The sequence below is a fragment of the Syngnathus acus genome, chromosome 3, assembly GCF_901709675.1.
Source record: "Syngnathus acus chromosome 3, fSynAcu1.2, whole genome shotgun sequence".
NCBI classification, from domain to species: Eukaryota; Metazoa; Chordata; class Actinopteri; order Syngnathiformes; family Syngnathidae; genus Syngnathus; species Syngnathus acus.
In genome coordinates this window covers 1,064,143-1,089,920 of record NC_051089.1, presented here as the reverse complement: position 1 = coordinate 1,089,920, position 25,778 = coordinate 1,064,143, and the positions used below count along the sequence as shown (strand labels likewise).

The window sequence follows — 25,778 nt, the reverse complement described above, 5'->3', positions numbered from 1 at the left end:
TTCATTTGAAACGCTTTGTGATATTCACGCTCATTAAGAAAATAGAGCCTACTCCCGCTGCCCTGTTCTACGTTTGTTTGTGCGATTATCGGCGTTCAGTATGCAAGGGATCTCTGTCGTGCGCTCGCTCGCTCGCTCGCTCTTCTCATGGCAAAGAATCTGCATATGAATGCTGCCTTCCCGTCCTCACTTCTGACACTAAAGAAAGCCCAAACACTGGGGCCAATTAATGTGTGCGTTTGGCAAAGAAAGAGAAATAATTGATGATTCCTTCAATTAGAAATTGAAATCGGAATCCCCCCGTCTTTGTTTACATTGTGTGCTCGTGAGAGAGAGCAGTTTAAAGGATTTGTCTTACGCCGGCGCTAGCTAAAGTCCACTCGGTCAATATCGTAAAAAGATGGCTCGGCCAGCTAGCTCGCAATCCCGACCAACGTCCTGAAAAGCCGCAGCCTCCAACATGTGTCCTTTTGTCCTCATCTCTCCGGTAGTGCTTTTATTCCGGCCACAGCTTGGGCGTGGAGAAAAGAGTACCCGGGGACTTTTTGGATGAGTCACTCAACCGGACAAAAAAAAAGGAGGGGGGGGGATGCAAATAATACAACAATGCTTTGTAACCCTCCCCCAGTGCTTCCCCGTTATTACATCACATGCACAATTGAGAAAATGTCTTGTCGTGGTCAACCGTTGCACGAACCGTTATGCATAAGACCACGCGCTGCGAGCAACTTTTAAGTCGTACAATAGGAAGCCAGGCGTACGTGTTGGATGAGGTGGGGGCCTGGGCGTGCCGCCGTAAAAATGGGAGCTTTGTCGAGGAAACCCGAGTAGGCCGGCCGGCTTTTAGGGGGCCGCGCATTCATGTGGCTATATCAGCTATCGTTCCCCCCCCCCCCCCCCCCCCAGCTTCAATGCGGCCCTTGTCCTCGCAATTACACCGCCACAGAGACCCCTTTGCCGCCACAACGCCGCTTGTCCGAAAAGAAATTGGAACCCGGCTTGGTTCGCAGCATATTTTGCGACCATTCGTGCAAATTCCTCGGTGGGACGGTCGCCGATCAAAAGCATTGACAATTTTGAAGCTTTGTTCTTCGTCTCTTCAAGCTGCCTCTAAACCTTCCGTGCTTTAACTGACTTTTCTGTCCTTGACGCTCATGTGCAGTAGCGGTAATCCGGCCGGGTCAGTCCTGCCTGACAAAAACAGTGTCGTGGGCATCTGCCGCCAGCTGAGCATTTACCCAAAAATACTAGGCAGAACTTGCCTTTCATGGCAGCTTGAGCATTAGCTAAACTAGCATTAGCATCTGGCTTTGTTATGAACGGATGGGTGTCTGTCCATCCAATGGAAATAGAACGATTTTTGTGATTGCTTGTGATTTAGGGCTATACAAATAAACTTGACTTGACTTGACTTGACTAGAACGTCAAATGATCTTTTAGCCATTGTTCATGCCACTGCACGGATGTGGCACCAGAGAAGAAAAGTGTGCACATTTGGAAGCGTCTCTTTTGGCACCTCTGTGTTAATGTTGCACTCTGCTTTGGCTTTAATTGGCATAATTGCACGCATGTGTTTTCGGTTGTTGTCTGGAAGTGAACGTGCATATGTCGCAGATGCTAAAAAAGGATCCCTTGAACACCGGAAGACCAATTCCCTCTGGGTAGAGGTACCTTCAATTACTGCAGTTTCCATCGTCACAACAAATATGCTCGCCACTGGTCTTCAGAGATAAACAAACGCTGCTTCAAAATGGCACTCGACTTTCTTTGGTTGACGTCGTGGTTTGCTGTTGTATGGCTGGCCGCTACTAATGATTATTTCAGTAATTGATGAATCTGCCGATTAGCCATTTGTTGTTGCTGCCCGAGACTGTTTTGGACTGATGGAAGATGCGACTAATCTGTACGTATCCCTAAAAAAAAAAAAAACGTCAGGCATTTTGGCTCGATTATATGGATGCTAATGCTGTTGACATTATTTACGCTTTTTAGTCTTTGCTAGCCATTTAAACAATTCAGTCCTTATTCCACGAATGGGCACAGAATTCCTTGGAGATGAAAAACGTGCAAAATGCTGTTTTTGACTTAATAATAGCCGACGTGTTCTACTTTGGCTCATTGCCGTCGTCGCAAACACTACGGAAGTCAGCGCGTGCCGTGGTCTCGCAAATGACACCACTCGGCCATACCGCTAATGAAATGAATTCCTTCTCTTCAATTAACTTCTGCGCTAGTCGCTCCCTCACCAATGCGTGCGGTGGGCCGCTACATTCTTGAGTAGTTTGTCCCCTCGCCGAGCTCTTCCGACTTTAGCATCCGCTTGGATTGGTATCTGTTGATCCTCACCGATTAGAATTGCGCACTCGCCCGTTACCTCTCGCACCGGCTCCAGATTGTTCTTTAAGGAGCCCCAAATGTTCACAGCCACTGGGCTTTCATTCGTCCATCTTTGCGTCGTCTCCATCCTGCCCTGCCCTGCCCAGCGATTTATAATTCATCCGGGAGCCCGACTCTCTCGCCACCCCTCTGCACCAGGACAGCATTAACATTCTGTTTGGTCCCCAGCTAGGCTGCACCCACTTACTGATGCCTTTCAAGAAATGTTTGTTGATTCCTTCCTTCTCTGTCGTTGTCAAATTGTCAGTCTGGCTGCCAGTTGGTTATCCAGGTCTTCCAACACAGCTCCTCATTGCATCATATAACACCAATGTTGGAAGTTTGGTTGAATTTGCTCTTTCAAATGTGTATTGGCGGTATTGAATAGGATTTCTTTTACAACAAGTGGCAACATTGCAAAATGGCGCTGCACTAGCTTAGTTTATGTTTCGATTTATGTGGCGTAAGGCTAGCAAATCGTTTTGAAATTGATCATTCTATCCGTTATTCCATCCATGAATCAAAACATCTGATTAGTTACATTTGTGTAACATTTTCCTTAATTACAGGAATACATATTGATTATTTTTTTTATTAACCATTGAAAAATAATGACCATGAAAAAGGCCAGTTCAATTAATTTTTATAGATTGAATATTTTATTTGGAAAAATAAACATAAGCAGGTCCTAGGACATTGTTATCACCATATTTTGTTGTCGTCTCATTAGAAGAATTGTAATCGTCCCGACACATAGTAGGACGTTGTTTGATCACTGACTCAAAGGTCGAAAATTGATGGAATTGTTGAGAATTTGTCCTGCCAAGGCATTCTTCTGAGCGAGAGATTTCCTCACCTCGTTTTCAGCTATTTTACTAGCTTATCTGATATGTCTGCATCTGTCTCGTCCCTGAGTTGCTAGGCAACAGGCTTTCCGTGCGTGCGTGCGTGCGTATGCGCCCGCATGTTTCTGTGGCAAGAGTGGAGAGAGATGTTGAGAATAGAGAGGAACAAAGCAGATGAGAGAAAAGTACTCAGCGAGGAGAGGTTGAAGAAATTGGGGGGGCAGAGCACTGATGGAGAGGAGAAAGCCATAAACACTTTCCTGCATTCTTGCTGCATATACGTATGCGCCTGCCACTACCTTAGCGAGGTCGCCGGCAAAGACGGCGTGATTTAGCAGAGCGGCGAGCGGGCTACAAGCGCCCGCCCGCCACTTATTGGATGAAACGGAGAAGCGGACGTGCGCCGCATAGGAAATGCCGTCAAGGGAGTGGATTCTCTTTTCCGCCATCGTGGCCAAACAGGGCAGTTATGTTGCAAGTTCACGCACAGCCGTTGCAATGGGCGGGGCCAAGATGCTTGCGTGCACCCACGTTGGACGAAGAGAGTACAGTACAAGGTCGTCAAAAATACATATTGTCAGTTGCGTCATCATCATAATTGCCCCCAGCGCCAAAGGCCGCTCTGTGTCCGTGTTGCGCGCCAGTATCACACATGACGATAACTCCACAAGTGTGGCCTTGGCAAAATACTGCATTCACTATTGAAGGTATTATTGAAGAGTCACCCGTCCGTCTCTTCCTTGAAGCGGACGGACGGACGGAACGTGGCTCTATGCGCAACCTTTTGATGCACACTGCCTGTATAGGTTTTGTCATGTGCTCATGTGTCAGCCTTGGTTTTATTTGTCTGCACGGGTCAACGGCGAAATGAATGGGCCCGCCCGGGTCAGAGACTGAGCTGTGTGCTCTGGTTGCCAGGATACAGCAGCTGAGCCTGGCTGCCTCTATTTGCACACCAAACAGGCGAGCGAGCGAGCTCTCTGCCGCTCTTGTCCCTCCCTCCCTCTCCGGTTTGCTCTCCCCTTGTTGCCACAAGCGTTACAAGGCCGCAACGTTCAGGAAGATCCGTGCCTTGGATGGAATCTTTCGTTTGTTATTTCACACCAAATTTTCATGAATTAAATACAAATTGTGTGGGGGAAAAAAATCATAGCATGTCAAAAGTACACACCATTGCCTTTGGCTAATTGTGTACTCATTTTAAAAATCGCACAGGAGTTTCGAGACCTCATCGGCATGAAATGACCCCATATACTGGAATATGTTTTCTGCTCAGGTGTTTTATATATCTATGGAGACACACCACGATGCTAGTCATGGTATTAGCAAGCGAGGTACGCACGTAGGGAGAGCAACAAGCCCATCCCTGGATGCAGCTGCCGCGCTGCTCAGCTGTCACTGTGGAAAATTGGAGGTGTGTTTTTGTGTGTACACCCACAATCACCAGATAGTTAGTTAGGAGTGGCTGGCGTATGCTTGGAGCAAACAACTGCCCTTCTCGCCGACTATTTTACATTACATTATGAGACTCGGTGATGTTTACAATAGAATAGAATATAGAATAGATCTTTATTTGTCAATGATTTCGTGTATGTGCAGTCTCAAATCCCACCTTTATGCATTTGAATTGGATTTGAGATTGCACATCTGGACACTTAAGAGGTACCGTAATTTTCGGACTATAAGTCGCACCGGAGTATAAGTCGCACCAGCCATAAAATGCCCAAAAAAGTGAAAAAAAACCATATATATGTATATAAATCGCTCCTGAGTATAAGTCGCCCCCCCACCCAAACTATGAAAAAAAAACCGCGACTTATAGTCCGAAAATTACGGTATATCTTTTTGAAAATAAGTAAATATTCACTGCATTACTGTTAACAGGCAGCAACTCATCCATAAACAGAAGTAGTCATAGTCAGATTGATTTTGAGAAAAAAAGAAAAATAAATGTATCATGACAATAATACAAACTCTGACATGCGCCCTTAATACATAAGAAAAGAATATCAAATAGACCGCAAAGCAGCATTCAAAATATTCCCTTTTGAGATGATCATGATCGATAAATTCATGTTTGTCAACAGAATCCTGCCAGGAGCATTTAGCATTCCTTGTACATACCAGCTAGATTACCTACTTTGAATGAATGACAAGTAAAATAAGACCACCAACAACACGAGACTTTATAACCCATTTCTTGTCACAATGTTAGCACTACGCAGAGTGCGCTCAGAGATGGCAAGCTAATGCCGTGTAAAACATACGTCGTGTACTATCTAGTACAAGTAAACCAAACGCCGGTAAACGTGATTTCAGAAACTTTTATCTCAACCCCAAAGTAGATTGTCATAAGTAAACAGTGACTTCATGTTCATGTTTGCTGACTTGGGAGTTGAGAAGTGACATGTTAATCTGAAGCATGTCAGCCATTTTTCTTTGGAGATGAGCTAGCTTGTTGTTGATTTAGCCGAGTAACTCGACTGCTACTCAAACGCGCGAGAGGCACATGCTGCAATATGCTGACGTGCCGGTCGGTCGGCCGGGCAGAGGGAGTGGCTCCGGGAAGATGAGATAATGCAACTTTGGGAGAAAGGTGCATGCCAGAGAAACTGGCGAGAGCTCCGTCGCTTCTCTGCTAATCGCTGCTCATGTCAGGCACAAAGTATTAAGAATGTAGGTCGCCACATTGCTCAACTTTTCATATTCTTGATTTATTTCCTCAAGACGTGCTTTACATGCTTCTGCTGATGTTATTGTTGTCCATGCTGCAAGTGTCTTGCCAAATCGATTGTTTTTGTTGACTTGAACCAGTTGATTAGCAAGAAATGCTTCGGCCAGTCATCAAATCGGTGGTATCAAACTTTCTAAAGTTTATCCCTGGCAGCGGGCCTTCGATTAGTGCTAATTGTTTTGTTTGCTGCCAGGAACATCTTACAGATGATCAATGAGCATCCGTGGTGTTGCTCAAACATGACCAAATCATGTCAATTCACCTAGCAACTGCGCATCCCGTGCACCAGCAAAAGGGGAGCGAGCGGTTCAAGCTCGGGAGCTGTTGGCGTCTCTTGCTTGGCTGCTTTTCTATTTTGACTTGACGGGGGAGGGGGCGATATAAATAGCAGTCTTTGAATAGGATAACTGCAAAAGGAAGACAAGGAGGCTGTGGGGGTAGGCGAGATGGAAGCCACGCCAGCGAGGATAGGAGTGCCAGTGTCTCCGAACGCAGGGGGAAGGAAAAAAACCATGCGGTCTCATCTGTTCACTCGCTCAGTCACAAGGATGATTATCGTTGGATGCAGTCAAACGAGAGAGAGAGAGGGGGTGGGTGGGGGGGGGAGCTGAGGGACGAAACGCATGATTAATTCATGACCCTGAGAAGCACAAGACTTCTCCACACCGAGGAAGGTAGCGGATAGTAAACAATAGAGGAATGGCGCAGCCTATGGTGTGATCTAGACGAACGATCGCCACGTATCACAAATGTTGTCCCACGCTTGTGTGTGCGTGTGTGTGTTGATGAAATACAGCTTTTTATGACTATCAAGTATTTCTTTGCAACGTGGGCCGATGAAGCAAATCATTGTGATTTCTTGGAAATGTACAAAGCCTTTCTGAAAAATGTGAATGGTTTCACTGGCAAGTGCTTGAAACGGCTTCAATTTGCGCTTGTCTGGCGTTTCTATCAAAATGTGAAAGCTCAAGCGGTCAGGTGATAACCTCCCCCCCTTTTTTCCCCCTCTCCAGACGGTTGATGACGATGCAATGGCAGCGTGAATGAAGCTTGGCGTGGGGAGAGCTGAACGATGCCCAAAGGTGGGGGTTCTAAAACCCCCCAGCTGGACCACTTCCCACTTAACACCGACATGGTGGAAAAGCAGGGTGGGAAGAAGGTAAGCGCAGGCACAAACCAAAAACAGGCACAAATTTGCATTTCTGTGTCATCTATTTAGAGAATGTGAAACTTTGTTAGCTCCCTTTTGCTTCCTAGTTCCCATGCTTTGCTCCTGCAAATTCAGGGGGAAGAAAAAAAGAGAAATGAAGGGTATTTTGGTCAAACACTCACTGCAATCCAAAAAGATAATGTTCAAAACTCAACCCCCAAAATGTGACTTTTTGATTTTTCTCTATTGACAAAAGAACAGAGTTGCGTCAAACAGTCAAATGTAATTCACATATTTATTGTCATGTGTCGAGGTGCAATCGTTGTTGATAATTGATGAATCATCGAATACATTCAAATTGTCCAAATGGTAAGCATTTCAGCTTCACCCTTATGGTGTATACAAAGCATTTTCCCAATCGTGGTATTTTCCTAAGATGCCCATGTCCGCCGTTTTAATACAAGAAGCAGTGGCGGCGGTGGCAGCAACAAGAAGCAAGGCACAGCCGAGAGGTGCAGCTTATGCAGGCATACATTTACAACCCTCTGCAAAGGATTGCATCAGACTCTGGCATGGGGGGGGAGGGCTGAAACGCACACACACACACACACACACACTCGCGGGCGGGTGGAAAGCAGAGTGAAACGAAAAGGAAAAAAAGCAGCCATTGCCGAAGAGCGCAAGGTGTCATGTGAAGGCACACATCCAGTCGCGGCTTTAAAAATAGACATGAAAATATCTAGAAAATGCGTCTTACATTTTCGACTTCTTTGCGGTTTTTTTTGCTTCTAATACAACTTCAGTCGTATTGCCGAGTGTACTGGAGGCTGAGAGACGAGTTTGCTGAACAGTGTCGCTCGCCGCGCTACTGTACCATGACATCATCGTCTTGTGACCGGCCGGGGCAGGGCAAGGGGGTGGGGTTGAGAGAACCACTGCATAATTGAAAACATGCATAATGTGCTTGAGGAGGTGATGCGCACGTGCGGAGAACACAATCACCCCATCCAAACGAACCACGTCGGTGTGTCGCAAAGTCACCTTTGAGGAAGCATTTGCTTCTCGGACTTCTCAGTCGTATTTCTTCAGTCAAAAGCGGGACGGGCCTGTTACCAACTACGAGTGTATTGGGAATTTTCACCGCAATCTGTACTACAAAGAAAATACAAAATAAATTGTTGTGATAAGTGCCTGCCATAACAATAATAATATGGATCGATTAATAATAATAATCATGACCGCCCACATTTCTGCCGTCTCAATAAAGAAATAAGCCCAAAAATGGGTTGCTACAACCTTCAGTCATTGTCATTCAAAATACTTTACTCTTTCAACACTGTTCATTCAAATGGCATTTAAATGTTCTATGTTTGCCAATGCAAAGTTTTTCCCGTTACCTGTGTTCATTAACGCTTCGGGCCGATCGGTGTCGTTGACAGGAAAAAGTGTTGTCAAATAAGACTCCCAAATTGGATCGCAGCGATGGGGTTAAAGAGATGAAAGAGAAGGCCTCGAAAAGAAAACTGCCGTTCACAACCGGAGCAAATGGAGACCAGAAAGACTCGGACTCAGGTAAGGGACCGTGTCGTAGACCTTCGCCGCTCTCATTTGCTGACAATGCGGTTCTCCTCACTGCGGTCGGTCGGTTTGCTCATTTTATTTTGAGTCCGCAACACTCATTCGTGCATTGATTTCCAACACCTTAGCTTTTACTTTGGAACTCGTCCGACGTGCACGCTTGGAAGGACCCAAGCGGTAGTTATCAGCCAGGCAGTCTGGAGCGTGATTTCAGATCATGGCAATTTGAATTTGTGTAACACGCTAGCTAGCCTGACCGGGCCCAGCTTTGCTTTCGTTAATTAGCAAAGGAAGTAGAAGTGGCGCTTGTAGTGCTTGTTTGACTTTCGCATTTGGGAGGGGGGGATTTAGTTTGTTAATAATGTTCCAGCTCAGAGGCTTTGCTAACTGCCTTCATCATCTGCTTTGGCTGAGTAGCTACTTTGCTTTATGTTGTGTAATTACACGTTTGCAAAGCTTTTCATTCCAGTCAAAAATGGAAAATCGCGTGCCTGTGTGCGCGTCTTTTCGGTCAAGATTTGCTTTGGAGTTGTAACTTGTGAGATTTGTCAAGCCTTCTGTTGTGTGTTTGTATGCCATTGTTAGGCTGCAAAGTCGGAGTGCACGTTGGCATGTTCAGGTCTTTGTCGTCGCTCAGGTATTTTCCAAATTGCTCTCCTGCTCATTCTTAATCATTTGCTAGCATCTGCACACGATGCTACTTGAGTCCGATTCGGAGAATTTTTGTTTTTGCTTCCACTGATGCATTTGAGTCATTTTTATCTTCCAGCGTGTGTGTGTGTGTTTTCTATTCTCTTTGCCTGACCTTTTCAAACGGTTGCCCTGCCACGTCACCCACCGTCTTCCCCCTCTAACATGAATGGCAACGCTGATATGTCACGGCCATTACCACGCCACATCTCGTTGCTCGTCTCCTTTGTGATTTGATGGGAGATGAATAGTGCGCCGGAGATACGGTCAGGTCCGTTCAAAAATGCTGTTTTCTTGTTCCTCGTCTACTGCGGGTGGGGAGTGCAAATATATTAATTGTTGAGCATGCTTCACTTGTGATTACCATAATGACACGTGATTAAATGAGATCATTGTGGAAACGGCCACATATTGAGAAAAGGGGACATGGAAAATTTTTGCCACTTTTCTAGCTAAGCAAGAACTAGAGCAGAAACATTTTTCATTTCAGTTGTTTGTGCCAGGTGTATTTGTGAACCTGGCGATATGCTACGTACCTCCATAGTCAACTTTATACATGTTGACACGATACAATAACATACAGTCTGGCCTTACTCTTGAGCACATCCATCTGCATATATGTGCACATATCTTGAATCTTTTGAAGAAAAAAAGAAATCATTATCTTTCCCCATTCCTTCTCGTTTGAGTCACCGGCACCACAGCTCTCCCTAGAGTCAGGGAAGAGTTTCGATATTCAGAATCCAAATATCGATACGTGGTGATTTTTATTAGTATCCACGCGTATCTCGGTATCAATATTTTAATCTTGCTGCATGATGAAGCGTCATGAAATAGGCAGGCGACATTTGGCCATTTCTGTCGTGACCGCCTTCTTTGAGCTCCTGCATCGGTGTGTTAGCATCCCGCTTGTGGTGTAGCTTTGATGTGGCTACAAGACTCGGTCACGGTATGTGAGGCGCTCGCAAGTACTGACTGAAGGAAGGTGCGAGCTGAGGCAGTGATTTATGATGCTCTGTCGCCCGCCCGCCCGTCGTTCCGCTCTGACATCCAAACATTTGTCTTTTGTTTCTGTTCCCGGGCACTTTCTCCGATCAAACTTGTAGTGGCGCTCACTACACGGCTCGACGTCGACTTGTGCGGCGGCGCCCCGGTAGTCTCTTATTCATTGCAAAGCGTTGAAAAAACATCCTGTTAGCCATTTCCTGTTTCTTCTGCCTCGACTTCCTGTTTTGATCATTTGAGTTCCCCAAGCAAGTCATTGTCTGTGATGTGGCGTGCGCACGGTCAAACATATGCGGTCAAGCTGGTTAAGGCAGTTCTTTGTGGCAGAGAGTGTTAGCTCCATGAGCTAGTGTTTATGCTAGCCTTGTATTTTTTGTCTCCCTCCCGTATTGAACGCTTACCTGTGTTTTCGCTCTCACCGGGGTTGAACAATTCATCAGATGCTACTCAACAATGCCGTCTTCAATCTTTAGGAATATAAACGTCGGAAAATGACAGACTCTTGAAATGGCTTCAGGTTGACTGTGTGAAATGACCTCATGATGTAATAGTCATCAAATGAAAATTTGCTAAGTCGGCCCATTTACAGACTGGTAGCTGCCGTTCTGCCTTTCATCCCGATGCCTCCGTAGACGATTCCCTCTGTTTTCCGCATTCAAGTAATTTGGTCGGCTTTCGGGCGAGGAGCAGTCTGTTGTAAACATACTCGGAAAGCGCCAGCGTAGCACTTTCTCTCTTCTGCTGCTCCCAAAACATGTTTTGACTGCTGTCTGTGGTTCAAGTCCCGGCAGAAGGAATGTGTCGAAATGGCGACTGCCCATAGGAGGGTTCATCAAAGGGGGGTGGGGGGTGGCAACGCAGCTTAAAGCGTTCGCAGATGTTCCTGAAAGTTCAGCACATTTTAACTTGTGACTCCAGCATGTCTCATTTCCTTACAACAACAAAGAAAACGTTCTGAGGTGCGATTGAAATCATTTGCGTGTTTACGGCCACGTCACCATTGCCGAGTTGCAACGAGAAAAGTCACAGGGAAAAAGTCAAGCTCAGACAAGTCCGCCAGTGTTTCTGCAGATGCGGAAAATGTTTCTGACTTTGCGGTTGGATCACATTTCTCTAAATTGTAATGTTTCGTATGCTCAAAGATCAGATGTTACATTTATCATGAGTTGCTGGAGTCCTAGCCAAGGGTCATCAGATGCTATGTTGCTGCTGAAAATAATTGCTGGGTGTGTCTTTGTAGAGCAGCTGCTTTTGTCCCAGAGAAGAGCAGAGCAGAGTCGAGTCTCCATTCAGGCTGGCAAGCAGGCAGGCAGGCATGCATTGACCTTGGCGAGCCTGTGTCCAATTGAGAGTACACCAACTCTATTTCGTAATAACTGTGCTAGTGCCAAGTCACGCCCTCTTCCTGACTTGCGCTGATTGGCTCGGAAACGTAAACACGCGGCCCGTCGAGGCCTCCTTTTTGAAAAGGAAAACGGGATGAGACCATTTTCTGCAACTGTTGATTATAATAATAATATAATTGGGATTTTTTTTCTACTCATGTTTTTAGGGTCCGTTGTAGGTTCTCCTTATTCATCCTTACTTTTTTCCTCGAGGAAAAAATGTTCTGCAAATTCAAAATGACACGTGTGGTGACCAAACCGATCACGGTTATCCATATTGTCCCGATATTGCCAAACGAAACAGAGTAGCGGAGAAGCAACTCGCAGACAATTGACTACAAAAGTAGTCTGTACGCCGATGCTCTGTTTGAAATGATAATAAAAACCGTTTTGTCTATGCATGCACGAGTCCACCATATTTGCCGTCTCAAATGTTGTTGAAGTTTATCAGTAAAGCGCTTCATTCCTGTGGCTCCTTGTTAGCCAGCAAAATGAAATGTACTTCTCCCCCCCCCCCCCCCCCCCCCCCCCCCCCCCCTCACCACAGAGAAACCAGGTCCAGAGCGGAAGCGCATTAAAAAGGAGCCCACAAACACCCGGAAGGCAGGCTTGCCGTTTGGAATGGGGATGCCAGGCATCCGGGCAGGGTACCCCCTCTCCGAGCGGCAGCAGGTGGCCCTGCTCATGCAAATGACTGCCGAGGAGTCCGTAAACAGTCCAGGTGCGTGCTTATCATGGAGACCACGTCTTGTGTTGCACACCGACCGGGTGGCGGGCGGGCGGGGAAGAGGAGGAGGCGCAGGGAAGTGAGCGTTACAGAATAGCAATGACCGCCACCACCGCTGTGTACATTACACACGCTTGAAGTTAGTCTTAACGTGAGAGTTTCTGCTTGTCTTATTGATTTAATAATATTCACACCAGACATTGAGTTGGACAAACATCATCATCACCAATCTGATTTCTGTAGTCAGTCACATATTTATGTGTTAGTGTTTGTCAATGCTCTTCCTTCAAATCGGGTTTGAAAACGTAAATGAACGTGACTGTTTCAGATATCAACTCACTCGCGTCGGTGTGATGATGACAACACTGGCCCTAGCTTCCAAATGTTGTGAAATCAGCTCCAAGTCAGGCTTTTGCCAATTCTTAGTGTGAGGTCGCCCCCCTCTGGCCAAAAGATAAACAACAGTATTGCACCCATTCGAAGAAGAAAAAAGTTCCCCCCACTAAAAACCCGAAATCAAGTCACATCATCTGTTCATGGTATCGATTGTAACACTTTGTGCTTTTGTTGTCAACAGACACAACACCAAAGCACCAGTCACAGTCCAGTCTAGGTCAGAAGGGAACGCCAAACTCTGCATCCAAAACCAAAGATAAAGTCAATAAAAGAAATGAGAGAGGAGAGACTCGGCTGCACAGGGCGGCCATTCGTGGTGAGGTCCGCCGCATTAAGGAGCTCATCAGCGAGGGAGCTGATGTGAATGTAAAGGACTTTGCAGGTGAGACACTTTGGAGTTGGCGCGAGATGCAGTTGCGCTAATGCAACTTGTCAAAAAAAGGGACCCTTGGCACGTGTCAGCACAAATATCGTCATCCGCTTGCACTTAGGTTGGACTGCATTGCACGAGGCATGCAACCGGGGATATTACGACGTGGCCAAGCAGCTGCTGGCAGCCGGAGCCGAGGTCAACACCAAGGGTCTGGATGACGACACTCCTCTCCACGATGCGTCCAACAATGGACATTTTAAGGTGACAGGTTGTTTTTTTTTAAAATCAAACTCCGTTGAATATTTGGCCAAGTTTTGTTTTGGATTTATTTTTTTGAATCCAACTCAGTTGAATACTTGGCCAAGTTATCATTTTGGATGCCATTGCTGAATGTATTGGGCCCGAAGAAAATGGCCACTTAATTGTGCTTTCTTTCAGGTGGTCAAGCTACTTTTACGGTATGGCGGCGACCCACGACAAAGTAACCGAAGAGGTGAAACGCCTTTGAATGTTGCCAACTCTCCAACGATGGTGAATTTGCTGCTGGGGAAAGGCACGTACACCTCGAGTGAAGACAGTTCGTCAGGTGTGTAGTTTAACGTGAACATTGAGCAAAAGCGCTTTTATTTTGCTTTCAACCTTGCCTTTATTTCTGTTTCCTCGCGCAGAATCTTCCGAAGAGGAAGACGTTCCCTCGTGCGCCCCATCGAGCTCGGTCGATGGCAATAACACAGACTCTGAGTTTGAGAAGGGCTTGAAGTTAAAAGGGAAAACTTTAGAGCCTCCCAAATCGGCCGTCACGCCCGTCAAAGACGAGTACGAATTTGACGAAGATGACGAGGAGGAGCGAGTCCCCCCCGTGGACGATAAGCATCTCTTGAAAAAAGACTTCCGGAAGGACCCCGTCACCAAGGCCAACAGTTTCATCTCCATCCCCAAGATGGAGGTGAAAACCTATTCCAAAAGCAACTCGCTCACACCAAAGAAAGCCGTCAGGCGCATCATCTCGGACAGCAACAGTTCGGACGAGGACGACAGGACGCTGTGTTACACGCCGGCGCCGACGCCGCGCCAACAAGCCCTTCAGACAAACGCCAAGACGAGAGAGACTTCCAAACAGCTCAAAGATAAAAATAAAGTCAAAAAGAAGAGGAAGAAGGAGAGTAAAAACAACGTCGGCAAAGAAGTCAGGTTTAGCAAAGTCAACGACAAATTCTGCACGTCCGATTCCGACTGCGGCGATATGGAGAGCGAAGACGACAAAGGCTCAAACAGCATCAAGGAGTCCTCCATGATGGCAAAAGACTCTGGCGGCGGCGGCGGCGGCTTCAACGCGTCCTCGCACGCAAACTTGAATTCGCAGAAACAAGCGCCGTCGTTAGCCGAACAACACCCCAAGCAGTGGAGGACGGACGGCTGGAAGACGGTGTCGTCTCCCACGTGGTCCGACGTAAGCTCTCTGTCCGATTCCGTCAGGACCCGTCTGTCCAGCGAGTCCGACTACTCTTCCACCGAGTCCAGCGTGGAATCCGTCAAGCGAGTCAAGAGGAAAGGACAAGACAACAAAAAGAAGAATAACAACTTGCACAACAGCACAGTGGAAAAGAAAAACGCTGACGTGTACAAAAATGCCGACAGTACGGTCTCCAAAACGGACACGGACGGCAAGGTGCTGAAGAAGCACAAGGTCAAGCACAAGCACAAAAGCAAAGAGAAGGACAAAGCTCCCAGTCTGGTGCTCAATCAGGACATGAACGAAAAGTTTGTCAAAAGCTATTCGTTCGATTTCGACGACTCCAGGCAAAAGTCCATCACCGTCGAGTCGGAATCGCAATCCGAGAGCAAGATCAAGTTGTCCAAACACGAAAAGGACCATTCCAAAAAGGAAGAAAGGCTCTCCAAAAGCAAGTCGGAAGACAAAGATTGGCCGTCGGGAAAAGACTCGCACAGGACCACGGAAAAGGAGAAAAATAAGAAATCCAAGGACTCGGCCAAAACAAACAAGGACGAGCGAGACAGGCCCGTCAAATCGGACAAGGAGCGAAGCGCCAAGGAGAAACCGAAGGAGGACAAACAAAAGAACCACAAAGAGGAGAAGAAGAAAAAGTCCAAGGAGAAGTCGCGAGCCGATCGCAAGAGTGAGCAGAAAGAGGAGAAGCATCTCAAGGTGGACAAGGGCGGCGGCGGCAAGGAGGACAAGTGCAAAAAGGACAAAGTCGCCAAGGAGGAGCCCGAGTACGAAAGCTACGACGTCAACAACCGTTTCCTCAACCTGGACGACGCAAAGCTGAGCGCCTCGGACGAGCATCACGACCGCTGGGGCTCCGAGATGTCCTCCGACTCGTCCCTCTACGGAGACGACAGCTGGGACGCCCCCGTCAAGGAGTACAAAGAGTACAAGGCCAACAACGCCGTCAAGCTGATCGTGGAAACGGTCAAGGAGGAGACCAGGCGGAAGGACAAAGTCAAAGACAAGAAATCCGACCACGCCGACAAAAGACCGGACAAGGACGTCGCGTCCAAAAAGAAAGACAAGGACTGTTTGGAAAAGAAGAAGGACTGGTCGGACAAACAAAAAATCAACTCGGCTCACTCTGCGGAAAAGGAGAAGAAGAGGAAAGAATCCACGGAAACGGGCAAGGACAAAAAAGACTCCCTGGATAACAGTCGAGATCGCTCGTACGACTCGGTCAAGGAGAGAAAAGAGGGCAAAGTCAAGCAAGAGTCGCTCCGAGACGATTACGCCAACGACGCCTTCTTCAAAGAAACCGAGCCCGTGGGGAAATCGTGCGACGCCCGCGAACGCAACCATTCGGGGAAGGAGAAAGAGAAGAAGTTTGAGGCCACGGAAAAGCGAGAGAAAACAAAGGCCGACAAGCACAAAGAGAAAATCAAAGACAGGGCCGCCGATCAGGAGAAGGACAGGAGTGACAAAATGGCGGCGGAAAAAACGGCCAAGGACAAGGAAGCCGAGCGCAGCAGCGGCAAAGACAAGAAGGACGGCGCCAAGGACAAACACAAAGAGTCGCACGCAAAAGACAAAGAGCGAAAAATGTCCTCCGAGCAGAGCAAGGACAAGAAAGAAAAGGCCTGCCAAGACAAACACAACGAGCGAGAGAAGGACTTCTCCGAGGTCAAGCGAGAGGAACGGAAGCCCGAGAAGATCCGAGAGAAAACCTGGTACAAAATCGCCGACATCTTCACCGACGAAAGCGACGACGAGGACGACGCTTACAACGGCGCTCTTTCGCACGCTTCCGACGCCGTCAGAAAGGACTCGCTGCCCGATCAGGACCAGGATCTGGATCACTTCCCCTCGGACAAAGTCAGAAAAACGTCATCGGAGAGCAAACACGGCGCCGACAAGGCCAAAGAGCACAAGGAGAAGAAGAAGGAAAAGGCCGCCGCCGCCGCCGCCGCCGCCACCTTTGACTCGGGCAGAGAGCGCAAGGGCTCCCTGGAGAAACACAACAAAGACAAGAAAGAATCCGTCGACGTCAAACACAAGGAACGAAAAGAGCGGACGTCGCTCGACTCCAACCAGGAGAAGAAAGCCAAGCAGAAGCTCCTGGAGGAGAAAACCAAAAACAAATACAAGACGGAGAATAATCCCAAGGAGCGAAAAGCCTCCAAGGGCGGCGGCGAGAACGAAAAGTCCCTCCTGGAGAAGTTGGAAGAAGAAGCCATGAACGACTACAAGGACGACTCCAATGACAAGAACAGCGACATTTCCTCCGACAGTTTCACCGACCGAGGCCACGACGCCGTCGTCCTGGCCGGCTACTACGACTCCGTCGGCCTCGCCGACGACGACAGGAGGGACTCTCCGGCCGTCATAAGCACGCCCCAGGACAAGTTCCGAGAGAAAGAACGACACCGCCATTCCTCCTCCTCGTCTTCCAAGAAAAGCCACGACAAAGACAAAGAGAAGGTCAAGAAGGACAAACGCGACAAGAGCGAAGAAATCCGAGACGTGTACGCTCGCCGCGAGAGCTTGCCCTTCGACAAAGAGCCCACGCCCCTGGAGGCCGACCCGTACACCTTCCCGTACGGCGGCAAAGGCGACGGCGAAGACGACTTCGACAAGACGTTGGAGTTTGAAAAAGAGATGTCCAAGAAGGACAAAGCCGGCGCCGTCATCGGCGACAGAACAAAGGACAAGAAGAAAAAGGAGAAGCACAAGGAGAAAATCAAGGAGGAGCGCAACAAGCACCTTGACGCCTTTGGCTCGTCCAAGCACTCCAAAGAAGGATTGAAGGACGGCCCTCAGCTTAGCCTTCTGAAAGAGAGATCGAAAGAAGACAGCCCCAAATTCGACTTCAAAAAGGAGCGGAACCGCGACGCCTCGGACAAAGACAACCGCTTGGATCACGCAAAGTCCAAAACGAAAGATGAAAACGAAAAGCTCAATCCGTCCAAAGACACGGGACGAAAAGACGGCCGCCCGCGGGAGAAACTCCTGGTGGACGGCGACTACCAAATGACCAGTTTTGGTCAGATGTTGAGTCTGAAAGACCAGGAAATCGAAGAGCGTCACAAGAGGCATAAAGAGAGGATGAAACAAATGGAGAAGCTCAGGCCCAAGTCGGGAGACCCCAAACTCAAAACCAAGTCCACCGAAGAAGCCCGCAAAAACCGCGCTGAGCTCTCCTCCAAGAAATCCAGCCTGGCCGGCAGCCTGGCCGGCAGCCTGGCCGGCAGCCTGGCCGGCGGCCTGGCCGGCAGCCTGGCCGGCGGCCTGGCCGGCGGCCTGGCCAGCAGCCTGGCCAGCAGCCTGACCAGCCCGGACTCCAACCTCAAAGAGAAGAAGCTGAAGGACGTCGGGCTGCCCAAGGACGCCGTCCTGCCCAAGGACGCCGCTCCGCCCAAGGACGCCGGCCTGCCGGCGACGCAGATGGTGTCCCCCGCTCGCAAGTTCCAACCGGCGACGGACAGCCACAACGCCAAGGACTGGCTGCCCGGACATCAAATCAAAGAGAACCTGCCCGCCTCGCCCCGCTCGGAACACAACAGGCCCACGGGCGTGCCCACGCCCACCTCCGTCATCTCTTGCCCCAGTTACGAGGAAGTCATGCAGACTCCCCGCACGCCGTCTTGCAGCGCCGAAGATTACCCCGACATCATGCTGGACGGGCTGGACTGCCAGAACTCCTCGGCCATGACCATGTCCATGAATGCGTGTTCGCCGTCCTTCTTTGAGAGGTATTTCCTCCTTTCAATGTTGCGCTCTATTTTTCGCCTCCACCCTTTTATGATCTGGTTGTTGTCTTTGTGTGGTCCCCCAGCAGGTACTCGCAAGGTTTCCAGGAAGGCACTTGCCCCACCCCGGCCAAGAATCTCCAGCTGCCGCTCATCGGTCGTTCGGCCTCCTCGGACGTCCGCAGACCTCTGGAAGAAGACTTCAAAATGGAGGCCGACAAGTTCCTCCGGCAGCATAACGACCCGTCGGCCGAATTCGACGCCGCCGGCGCTTCGCAAATTCTGGAAGAGAAATCGGCCGGCGGCGCCGCCGATCGACTCCAGAGCTTGCCCTCGCCGTATTTCTCTCCCCTGGGGTTGATGGAGCCGAGCCACCCGACGGCCGACCTGGCCATGCCCACGCTGCCTTGCACGGAGACGGAGCATCTCTCCGACAGCGTTTACGGCGGCTACTTGCCCAAGCCGTCCACGCCGGTGCACCGGCCCGATCCGCAGGAGCCCTGCTTCGACATCGCCGCGCCGCCCACGCCGGCGCCCGCCGCGCTGCCTCCGCTCGACATCGACGACATAGCGGAACCTCACCACAGCGAGCCCAACTTGGTCCTCTCGGACCTCCCGTCCGTCATCGAGGAAAGGGACGAGGAAGAGGAAGACGACGAAGTGGAAGACCTGGACTTAGAGGAACCCACGGACGAGGATCATTGCGCCGTGCACGCGAGCCAGCCGACGCGGGAGGTGTCTTCCTTCCCCGCTCAAGTTGAGGAGCCTCTGAGAAAGAGCTGGCACGTCGAGTCGCCGGAAGAACCGGATCCGGAGGTCCACCGTTTCACTCCGCCGCTTCCCGAGGCCGGCCACGGGGAGAACTGTTACGAGCACAGCATGAGTTGGAACCACGACGTGGACCTTAAGTCTCCCCATCGGACGTACGGGGAGATCGAAGCGGCCGTCTCCAAGATCACCAGCCCCTATTCTCACTCGGACAGCGATCTGCAGCACTTGTCCGGACACCCGTCCGTCACGCCTCCGTACGCCACCTGGAATCGGTGGCACAAGGAAGAAGACCCCGAGGATTTTGATGAGCAGAAGGAGGCCGTGGCCGACATTCCTTCTCTGGACAGAGCCGACGGCGCTCTGAACGACGAGCCCAATTATTTGAATTCGTCCTCATCCTCCACCAGACTGGAGTCTTTCTTCCAGGAGTGCAGCAAATCCAATATTGAGGTTCCCCAGCAGATGGACGCGGAAGCGGCGTGCGAGGAGCCCGGCATCAGGCAGAGCTCGCATACCTTCTGCCCCGTCGCCGACGGGCACCTGACTTCGGCCGTTGCGCCCGAGCCGGTCGTGCCTTGGGCGGATCCTTTCTCCGCCGATGCGGATGAGCTAGATGACCTCGGACCGTTCTCCTTGCCTGACCTCCCGCTGCCGGAAAAGCCGGACGTCGTCGAGCACCGGGACTCGGATTTTGCCGACCTGGACAAGACCGGACAATGTCACATTCGTCATACGATGATGGACGTCGACGACCCGGACTTAATGCAGGTAGACCATTCGGGTCTTCTGGAGACCACGTGCTCCGCTCAAGACCAAAGGCCGGGGGAACCCGCCGTGCAAGACTTAGCGGTCCCGTCGTCTCACAACGCCTTTGGGCAAGAGTTGGACCCGGAGCCTCAGAGCGTCCCGGTCACCATCCCTCTGGCTTTTACGCAACCCAGCGTCATGTTGGAAAGCAAAATGCCGTACGGAGGCTCCGACGAGTCGGATCCCGACTCGTCCTATTCGTCCGACACCAGCCAGCTCCATCACATCCAGATTCACCCCGTGCCCGCCGTCGAGTCTTTGCGCTTGCCGCAAGACACCGCGGCGGCGGTCGACAAGCCGGAGGTGAGGCAGGAGGAGGTATCGGAGCCCCTGAGGGAATCTTTATCACCCGACGGGGTTCTTCACCTCCCGGTGGTCGCCGTTAGTCCTCCCGCTTCCCTGGAGCGGCCGGAAGCTCAGGAGACGGCAGCCAAGCCGGCCCCGGTAGCCCAGAGCGCAGATGTCCCCAAAAAGGTGGATGAAATCCCTCAGAGGATAACGCGCAACCGGGCCAAGAACCATCTGTCTGCTCTGGCTCCTCCTGTGAGCGCAACGTGTTCGACCCCCTCCCTGTCTGTGACCATCAGTCCGGTGGTGACCATCAACGCGCTCCCTGCCAGAACGCCGACTCCCAATTCGGTGTTGGCCTTTTCGTCGCTGAAAAAAGACAAAGAGCCGTTGCTCAGCATCTCGTCCAGTCCATCCAACTCCACTCTGACGCTGTCCGTACCCGCTTCTTTGAGCTCCTCGCCCACGGTGGTTCTGAGCAAAACGAGTAAAGGCCGTCCGCTCCCAGGAGAGGAAGATGACTCCCAGACCCAGCACCCGCGCAAGAGAAAGTTCCCCCGTTCCACCACGCAGCAGGTGCAAGTGCAGTTGGTGAACACGGCCATGCAGCAGACCCGCGAGATGATCCAGCAGACGCTGGCCGTCGTCGTCAACGCCATCAAGTTGGATGACATCGAGCCTTACCACAGTGACCGGTCCAACCCGTACTTTGAGTATCTGCAGATCAGGAAGAAGATTGAGGAAAAGAGGAAAATCTTGTGCTACATCACTCCACAGGCCCCTCAGTGCTACGCCGAGTATGTGACCTACACCGGCTCCTACCTGCTGGACGGCAAGCCCCTCAGCAAGCTTCACATCCCGGTGGTAAGATGAGCTTCAGAACCTTTCCGTGGGTTTCTGGATCTGCGCAAACGGGCGTTAAACGTCGGTCGGTTGTTTTTTTTGTTGTTGCCGCTAACAGATCGCGCCGCCGCCGTCGTTGTCTGAGGCTTTGAAAGAGCTCTTCAGACAGCAGGAGGCCGTGAGAGGAAAGCTACGCTTGCAGCACAGCATCGAACGGGTACGCAAAACATCCTCCCGCTTTGCGCTCCGCTCGGAAGGTCGGAAATGAGCTCGCCGGCTTTCCCGTTAACAGGAGAAGCTGATCGTCTCTTGCGAGCAGGAAGTGTTGCGAGTCCACTGCAGAGCGGCGAGGACCATCGCCAATCAGGCCGTGCCGTTCAGCGCCTGCACCATGCTTTTGGACTCGGAAGTGTACAACATGCCGTCGGAGAGCCAGGTAGCCATCGCCTCCGTACCCAAGAGGAGCCTCCTTCGCCTTTTGTTGGACTCTTTGTAACCGGCTGTGCTTGCTCAGGGCGACGAGAACAAATCGGTGAGAGATCGCTTCAACGCGCGCCAGTTCATCTCCTGGATTCAGGACGTGGACGATAAATACGACCGCATGAAGGTAAGAATCTTCTCGTGCTACTTGTACAGTGCTGTGCTGCCTTCCATTTTTATTGATTGATTGATTTTTAATTCATTCATCTTATTTATTTGGGGGCGGGTCCGTTTGATGGTGTCGTCAACGCGCCCTTTGTTGTCTGTGTGCGTCAGACGTGCCTGTTGATGCGGCAACAGCACGAGGCGGCGGCCCTCAACGCCGTGCAAAGGATGGAATGGCAGTTGAAGGTCCAGGAATTGGATCCCGCCGGACATAAGTCGCTGTGCGTCAACGAAGTGCCGTCCTTCTACGTTCCAATGGTTGATGTCAACGACGACTTTGTCCTCCTGCCGGCGTGACGCCTCTCGGCGCGGCCGGCAAGAGTTACCTTCATCCCGATCCCTTCTTCTCAGAGAGAATTTGTTGAACGGAACAAATGGAAAGGGCTAGCAAATTTGAGAAGGGCCTTCAGACAGGAAAACAGCAAACGTACAACGGAAGAGTGCAGATAGAAAACAAGAAACAACAACAACATGCTCTCGGTTCCCTTCCTTGAAGAAGGAAACTTCTTTTTACCGGGGCAAAGAAAATACTCAACTTGCACTTTTGATTCTCAGAGATTTTTACTCCTTTTTGAAGCGGAGCATGAAAAGCAGAAACCGTTTTTTTGCTTTCCGGCACCGGCCCGCGACTCCCTTCCGGATTGGGGGGGGACAGAGATCTATTTTCTGCATTCATTTTTTGGGTCTTTGCTTCATGAAACCGACGACCACTGGGGAGGAGCAGTACCACGCAAGGAAGGAGCTGCAAAGATGGAGCCACCGGGCGCAGGTCAGGTTAGGTCAGGTCAGGATGTCAACAACAAAACCCTGGTGCAACCGGTGGATTAGTGTGAGAATCCACCGGCAGACGTGACAGAGCGGGAATCTCCAGCGACACAGGTGCTGCCACACTGTCAAATCCCAGACGGCAGATGGATACAAGTGTCTGCAAGAGAGGAAGAAACTGTTGGGCGGGCGGGCGCAGCCTCTCAGCCAGGCCAGGAGGAGGAGCAGCCCGGCGGGTCAGGTCGGAGAGCCTTCTCGGCCGGCCCGCCGGCAAAACGCATCCGAGCGCCTCGGACTGCAAACGAAACAAACGGAACGAATGTTGACATTCAAAGAGACTATGGAGAAATTGTTGTTTGTCAGGTTCGGGCGGGCGGGCGGGCGGGCGGGGAGAAATATTGTTTTTGTCTATTTCTTTACTTGGGCATTTCATTGTTTCTGAGGAAGTGACTTGAAACACTACAGAGCCAATATTAGTTTAATGGAAAAGAAAACAAAGAAAAGAAAAGTGAAAAAAAAAAAAAACAAGTTGTATTCCGTAAATGATGTACAGTTTTTATATTCGTCAACCAATGTATTCTTGCTGCCTTCTAGATAATTTATTTTGCCACACATTACTGCACAGTTGTAAATAACCTATGTACTGTAATATCACTCAAGTAAGTGTAAGGAAAAAGAAAAGAAATAAAAGTATCTTTTTATGTACAGTTCACTTTTGGGCAGCACTTTCCCCTCCCTCATATCCGTGGGCCAAATATGTACTCGATTCTGTCAGTATTGGAAAGGCAAAGTTGTACCATCGCCGCCGCCGTCCGTCACTCGCAAACGACGCTTTTGAATTGAACCCCGGGGCCCCAAAGGCCAAGCAAGCAAGCAAGCCACACCTTTCAACCCACCCACACATGTAGCCGAATAGACCGGGACTTATTTAACAAATAGAGGAATATTACTCACTGCTTTACTACACAATTATATCGGAGTCATCTCCAACCAAGAAAATGCCTTTTCCGGTGAAAACTAATGTACTCCTTGTTGGGCAAAGTCACAGAGATATTTATTGTTTGGATGGAAAGCATACGTGATGTCGTCGTTCATGAACACAAGCGCAACCCCGCGGTGATGTTTCATGTATTTTTCATTTTGCAAAATTGGCTTGTCATATTCAGTTCACGCGTAAAATGAGAGAGGGTGCAACCGTCTGGAGCGTTGCAAGGTTTCCATTCCATGCTAACCTTTCAACGCAATACTGCTTAGCCTTACGCATTGCAATGCTGACCCACAAGATGGCGCCAGTGGGCTAGAACACTAAGTACTCTTGACTTAGTACAGGATCAGACGCTCGTTATTCTGAGTCCAAATCAAGACTTGAACATCGGTTCCGATAGAACCGTCTCGAGTCGCAGGAGGTGTTGTCATTGTTATTGCAGCTCCTCTGGGCACCATTTCCAAAAAGCTCCCAAATGGAATCATGCAAAATGTTGTGGATTGGCTCTTTTTTTTTTTGGGTCTCATATTGTTCCAATTGTATTCTGCTAGCTCTCTCATTCAAAGGCCTTCTGTCAGTCAATGGAGTCATTGCTGTGTTTATGATGTGTCATCGGATGCTATTACACTGTGCAGACAAGTGGCTAAGAGTATAGTTAACACCCCTCCAGGTTGGCACATGTCATATTTGAACCCCCCCCCCCCCCCCCTCACACTTATTGTTGTTGGTTTCTTCCAAAGTTAGTTTGTGTTTTTTGATCACAGAATGATTGTGTGTCCTTTTGACTCTCTATCCCGTTGTGTCGATGTTTTTGTTTCTAACACCAGTGGCATGTCAATCACAGTGCTTATCGAGCAGAATGTAAAGCCGTTACTACGTTTGTCCGCCCTCACTATTGTTTACAAGACGTCCTCCGTGTTTTGCTTTTGTCCGTCAGGCTTTGTTTTTCCTGGTGCAATCAATCACTGATTTGAACGGCAAAGGCTTGAAATGGTGACGGTTGACCGTGCAATTCATCAGAGACGTTTTCGCAGAACCCTCTCATGTCGTTACGCAGAGCAATAGACGAAAAGAGGTTGATTGAATGATCAGCCATAGCTACCGAGCCATCCATCCCCGCAGCTTGGCGAGCGCGGTGATGCAGATGCGAGCCTGACACCACCTCAGTCAGCAACATATTACCTCTATAATCCTCACATTCACACATAATTTACATTTGTTTTCATTTTCTTACTGGGTTAAGAAATACATCATTGCTATTTTTCCATTCGATAGAATCACAATGTCAAGCCTTTATTTCCCTAGTTTTATTTTTCTTTTCTTTTTCAAACCCAGACTGTAGCTGTTTCTTTGTTCCTTTTTCTTTTTTTTCTTTTTTTTTAGAATGGACAACGACTAATACAAAGCATGGAGAACTACTCTTAAAATGGTGAGAAATAACCTATTTATTATCCATTTTTTTCTGGCACCTGTTGTATGTTTTGGTTCAAGTTGGTCTCCGCTGTGTAAATTTTCCTCCTTGTAATGCGTGAAAGAGACGTACTGTAAATAGTTGTGTAAATAAAACCTCCCAGGACGTTTTGCACCCTCTTCTTTGTACTAGTCTGAAAAGTTGCGTAGAATGTGGGCTTCGAACAGAAACGAGCAGACTACGCTCGCCGCAGGTAGATCTGATGTAACAATGTAACATTTTTTATTTGTACAATGTAGTTCATGTACATATTGTTGGAGCAGCTAAGGGGGGTCAAATTTGAGGGCTTGTCGATGCTATCGTCAGTGCTGTCATAGAAATCCAGTACTTTCACCTTCTAGCTGTTTTTCATTTCCTGGAGAAAAAAAAAAATAGAAAACAAAAAAATAATGTGAGAACCAGAAATGGAGATGGGCGGGCGGGGGGATAAGACTAAAACTGAAAAGTAAAAATTCAAAATTGTTATTTTCTACAGTTGCATGTACAGAGAGCGCGAGAACTGCTGTTGTTCCTCAGAGATTATGTTCGTTAATAAAATTTTGAAATATTAAAACTGCCCCCTTTTGTTTTGTCTTTGCCATGAGCAAGATTTTCCCAATCTAAAGGCTGCATTTAATACTAGTCCGTGTGTCATGTTGAAATAGCAGTTCCAACTTGAGCTTTTTTTGGTCATCTAATAGCGTCAAAGAAATGCCCCTGCCAAGTCACTGGCTAATTTGGTGTTTTGGTCTCATCGTAACCATTC

At 49.2% G+C, this 25,778-nt stretch overlaps 1 protein-coding gene and 1 long non-coding RNA gene across 3 annotated transcripts in view; one reads left to right on the top strand and one right to left on the bottom strand.

Moving 5' to 3' along the window:
• ankrd11 (ankyrin repeat domain 11) overlaps nt 1-24,053 on the top strand; it is a 46,536-nt gene extending 22,483 nt beyond the window's left edge. The window contains exons 3-14 of one of the 2 annotated variants that reach the window (XM_037248137.1): nt 6,969-7,114; nt 8,545-8,677; nt 12,311-12,484; nt 13,068-13,268; nt 13,378-13,520; nt 13,698-13,845; nt 13,928-18,461; nt 18,548-21,188; nt 21,286-21,384; nt 21,460-21,603; nt 21,682-21,774; nt 21,924-24,053. In XM_037248137.1, coding sequence (XP_037104032.1) covers nt 7,028-7,114; nt 8,545-8,677; nt 12,311-12,484; nt 13,068-13,268; nt 13,378-13,520; nt 13,698-13,845; nt 13,928-18,461; nt 18,548-21,188; nt 21,286-21,384; nt 21,460-21,603; nt 21,682-21,774; nt 21,924-22,109 — 8,583 coding nt within the window. In that variant the 5' untranslated portion in view covers nt 6,969-7,027 and the 3' untranslated portion in view covers nt 22,110-24,053. Of the gene's footprint in view, nt 1-6,968; nt 7,115-8,544; nt 8,678-12,310; nt 12,485-13,067; nt 13,269-13,377; nt 13,521-13,697; nt 13,846-13,927; nt 18,462-18,544; nt 21,189-21,285; nt 21,385-21,459; nt 21,604-21,681; nt 21,775-21,923 lie in introns of both variants that reach the window. The other variant, XM_037248135.1, reaches the window with a different exon arrangement.
• LOC119120899 lies at nt 7,334-24,356 on the bottom strand. The gene is made up of 2 exons (XR_005097586.1): nt 24,278-24,356; nt 7,334-7,721 (listed from the first exon to the last, which is right to left on the bottom strand). It is a non-coding gene; the product is annotated as an uncharacterized LOC119120899 (long non-coding RNA).
• Between the last annotated feature and the right edge of the window lie 1,422 nt (nt 24,357-25,778).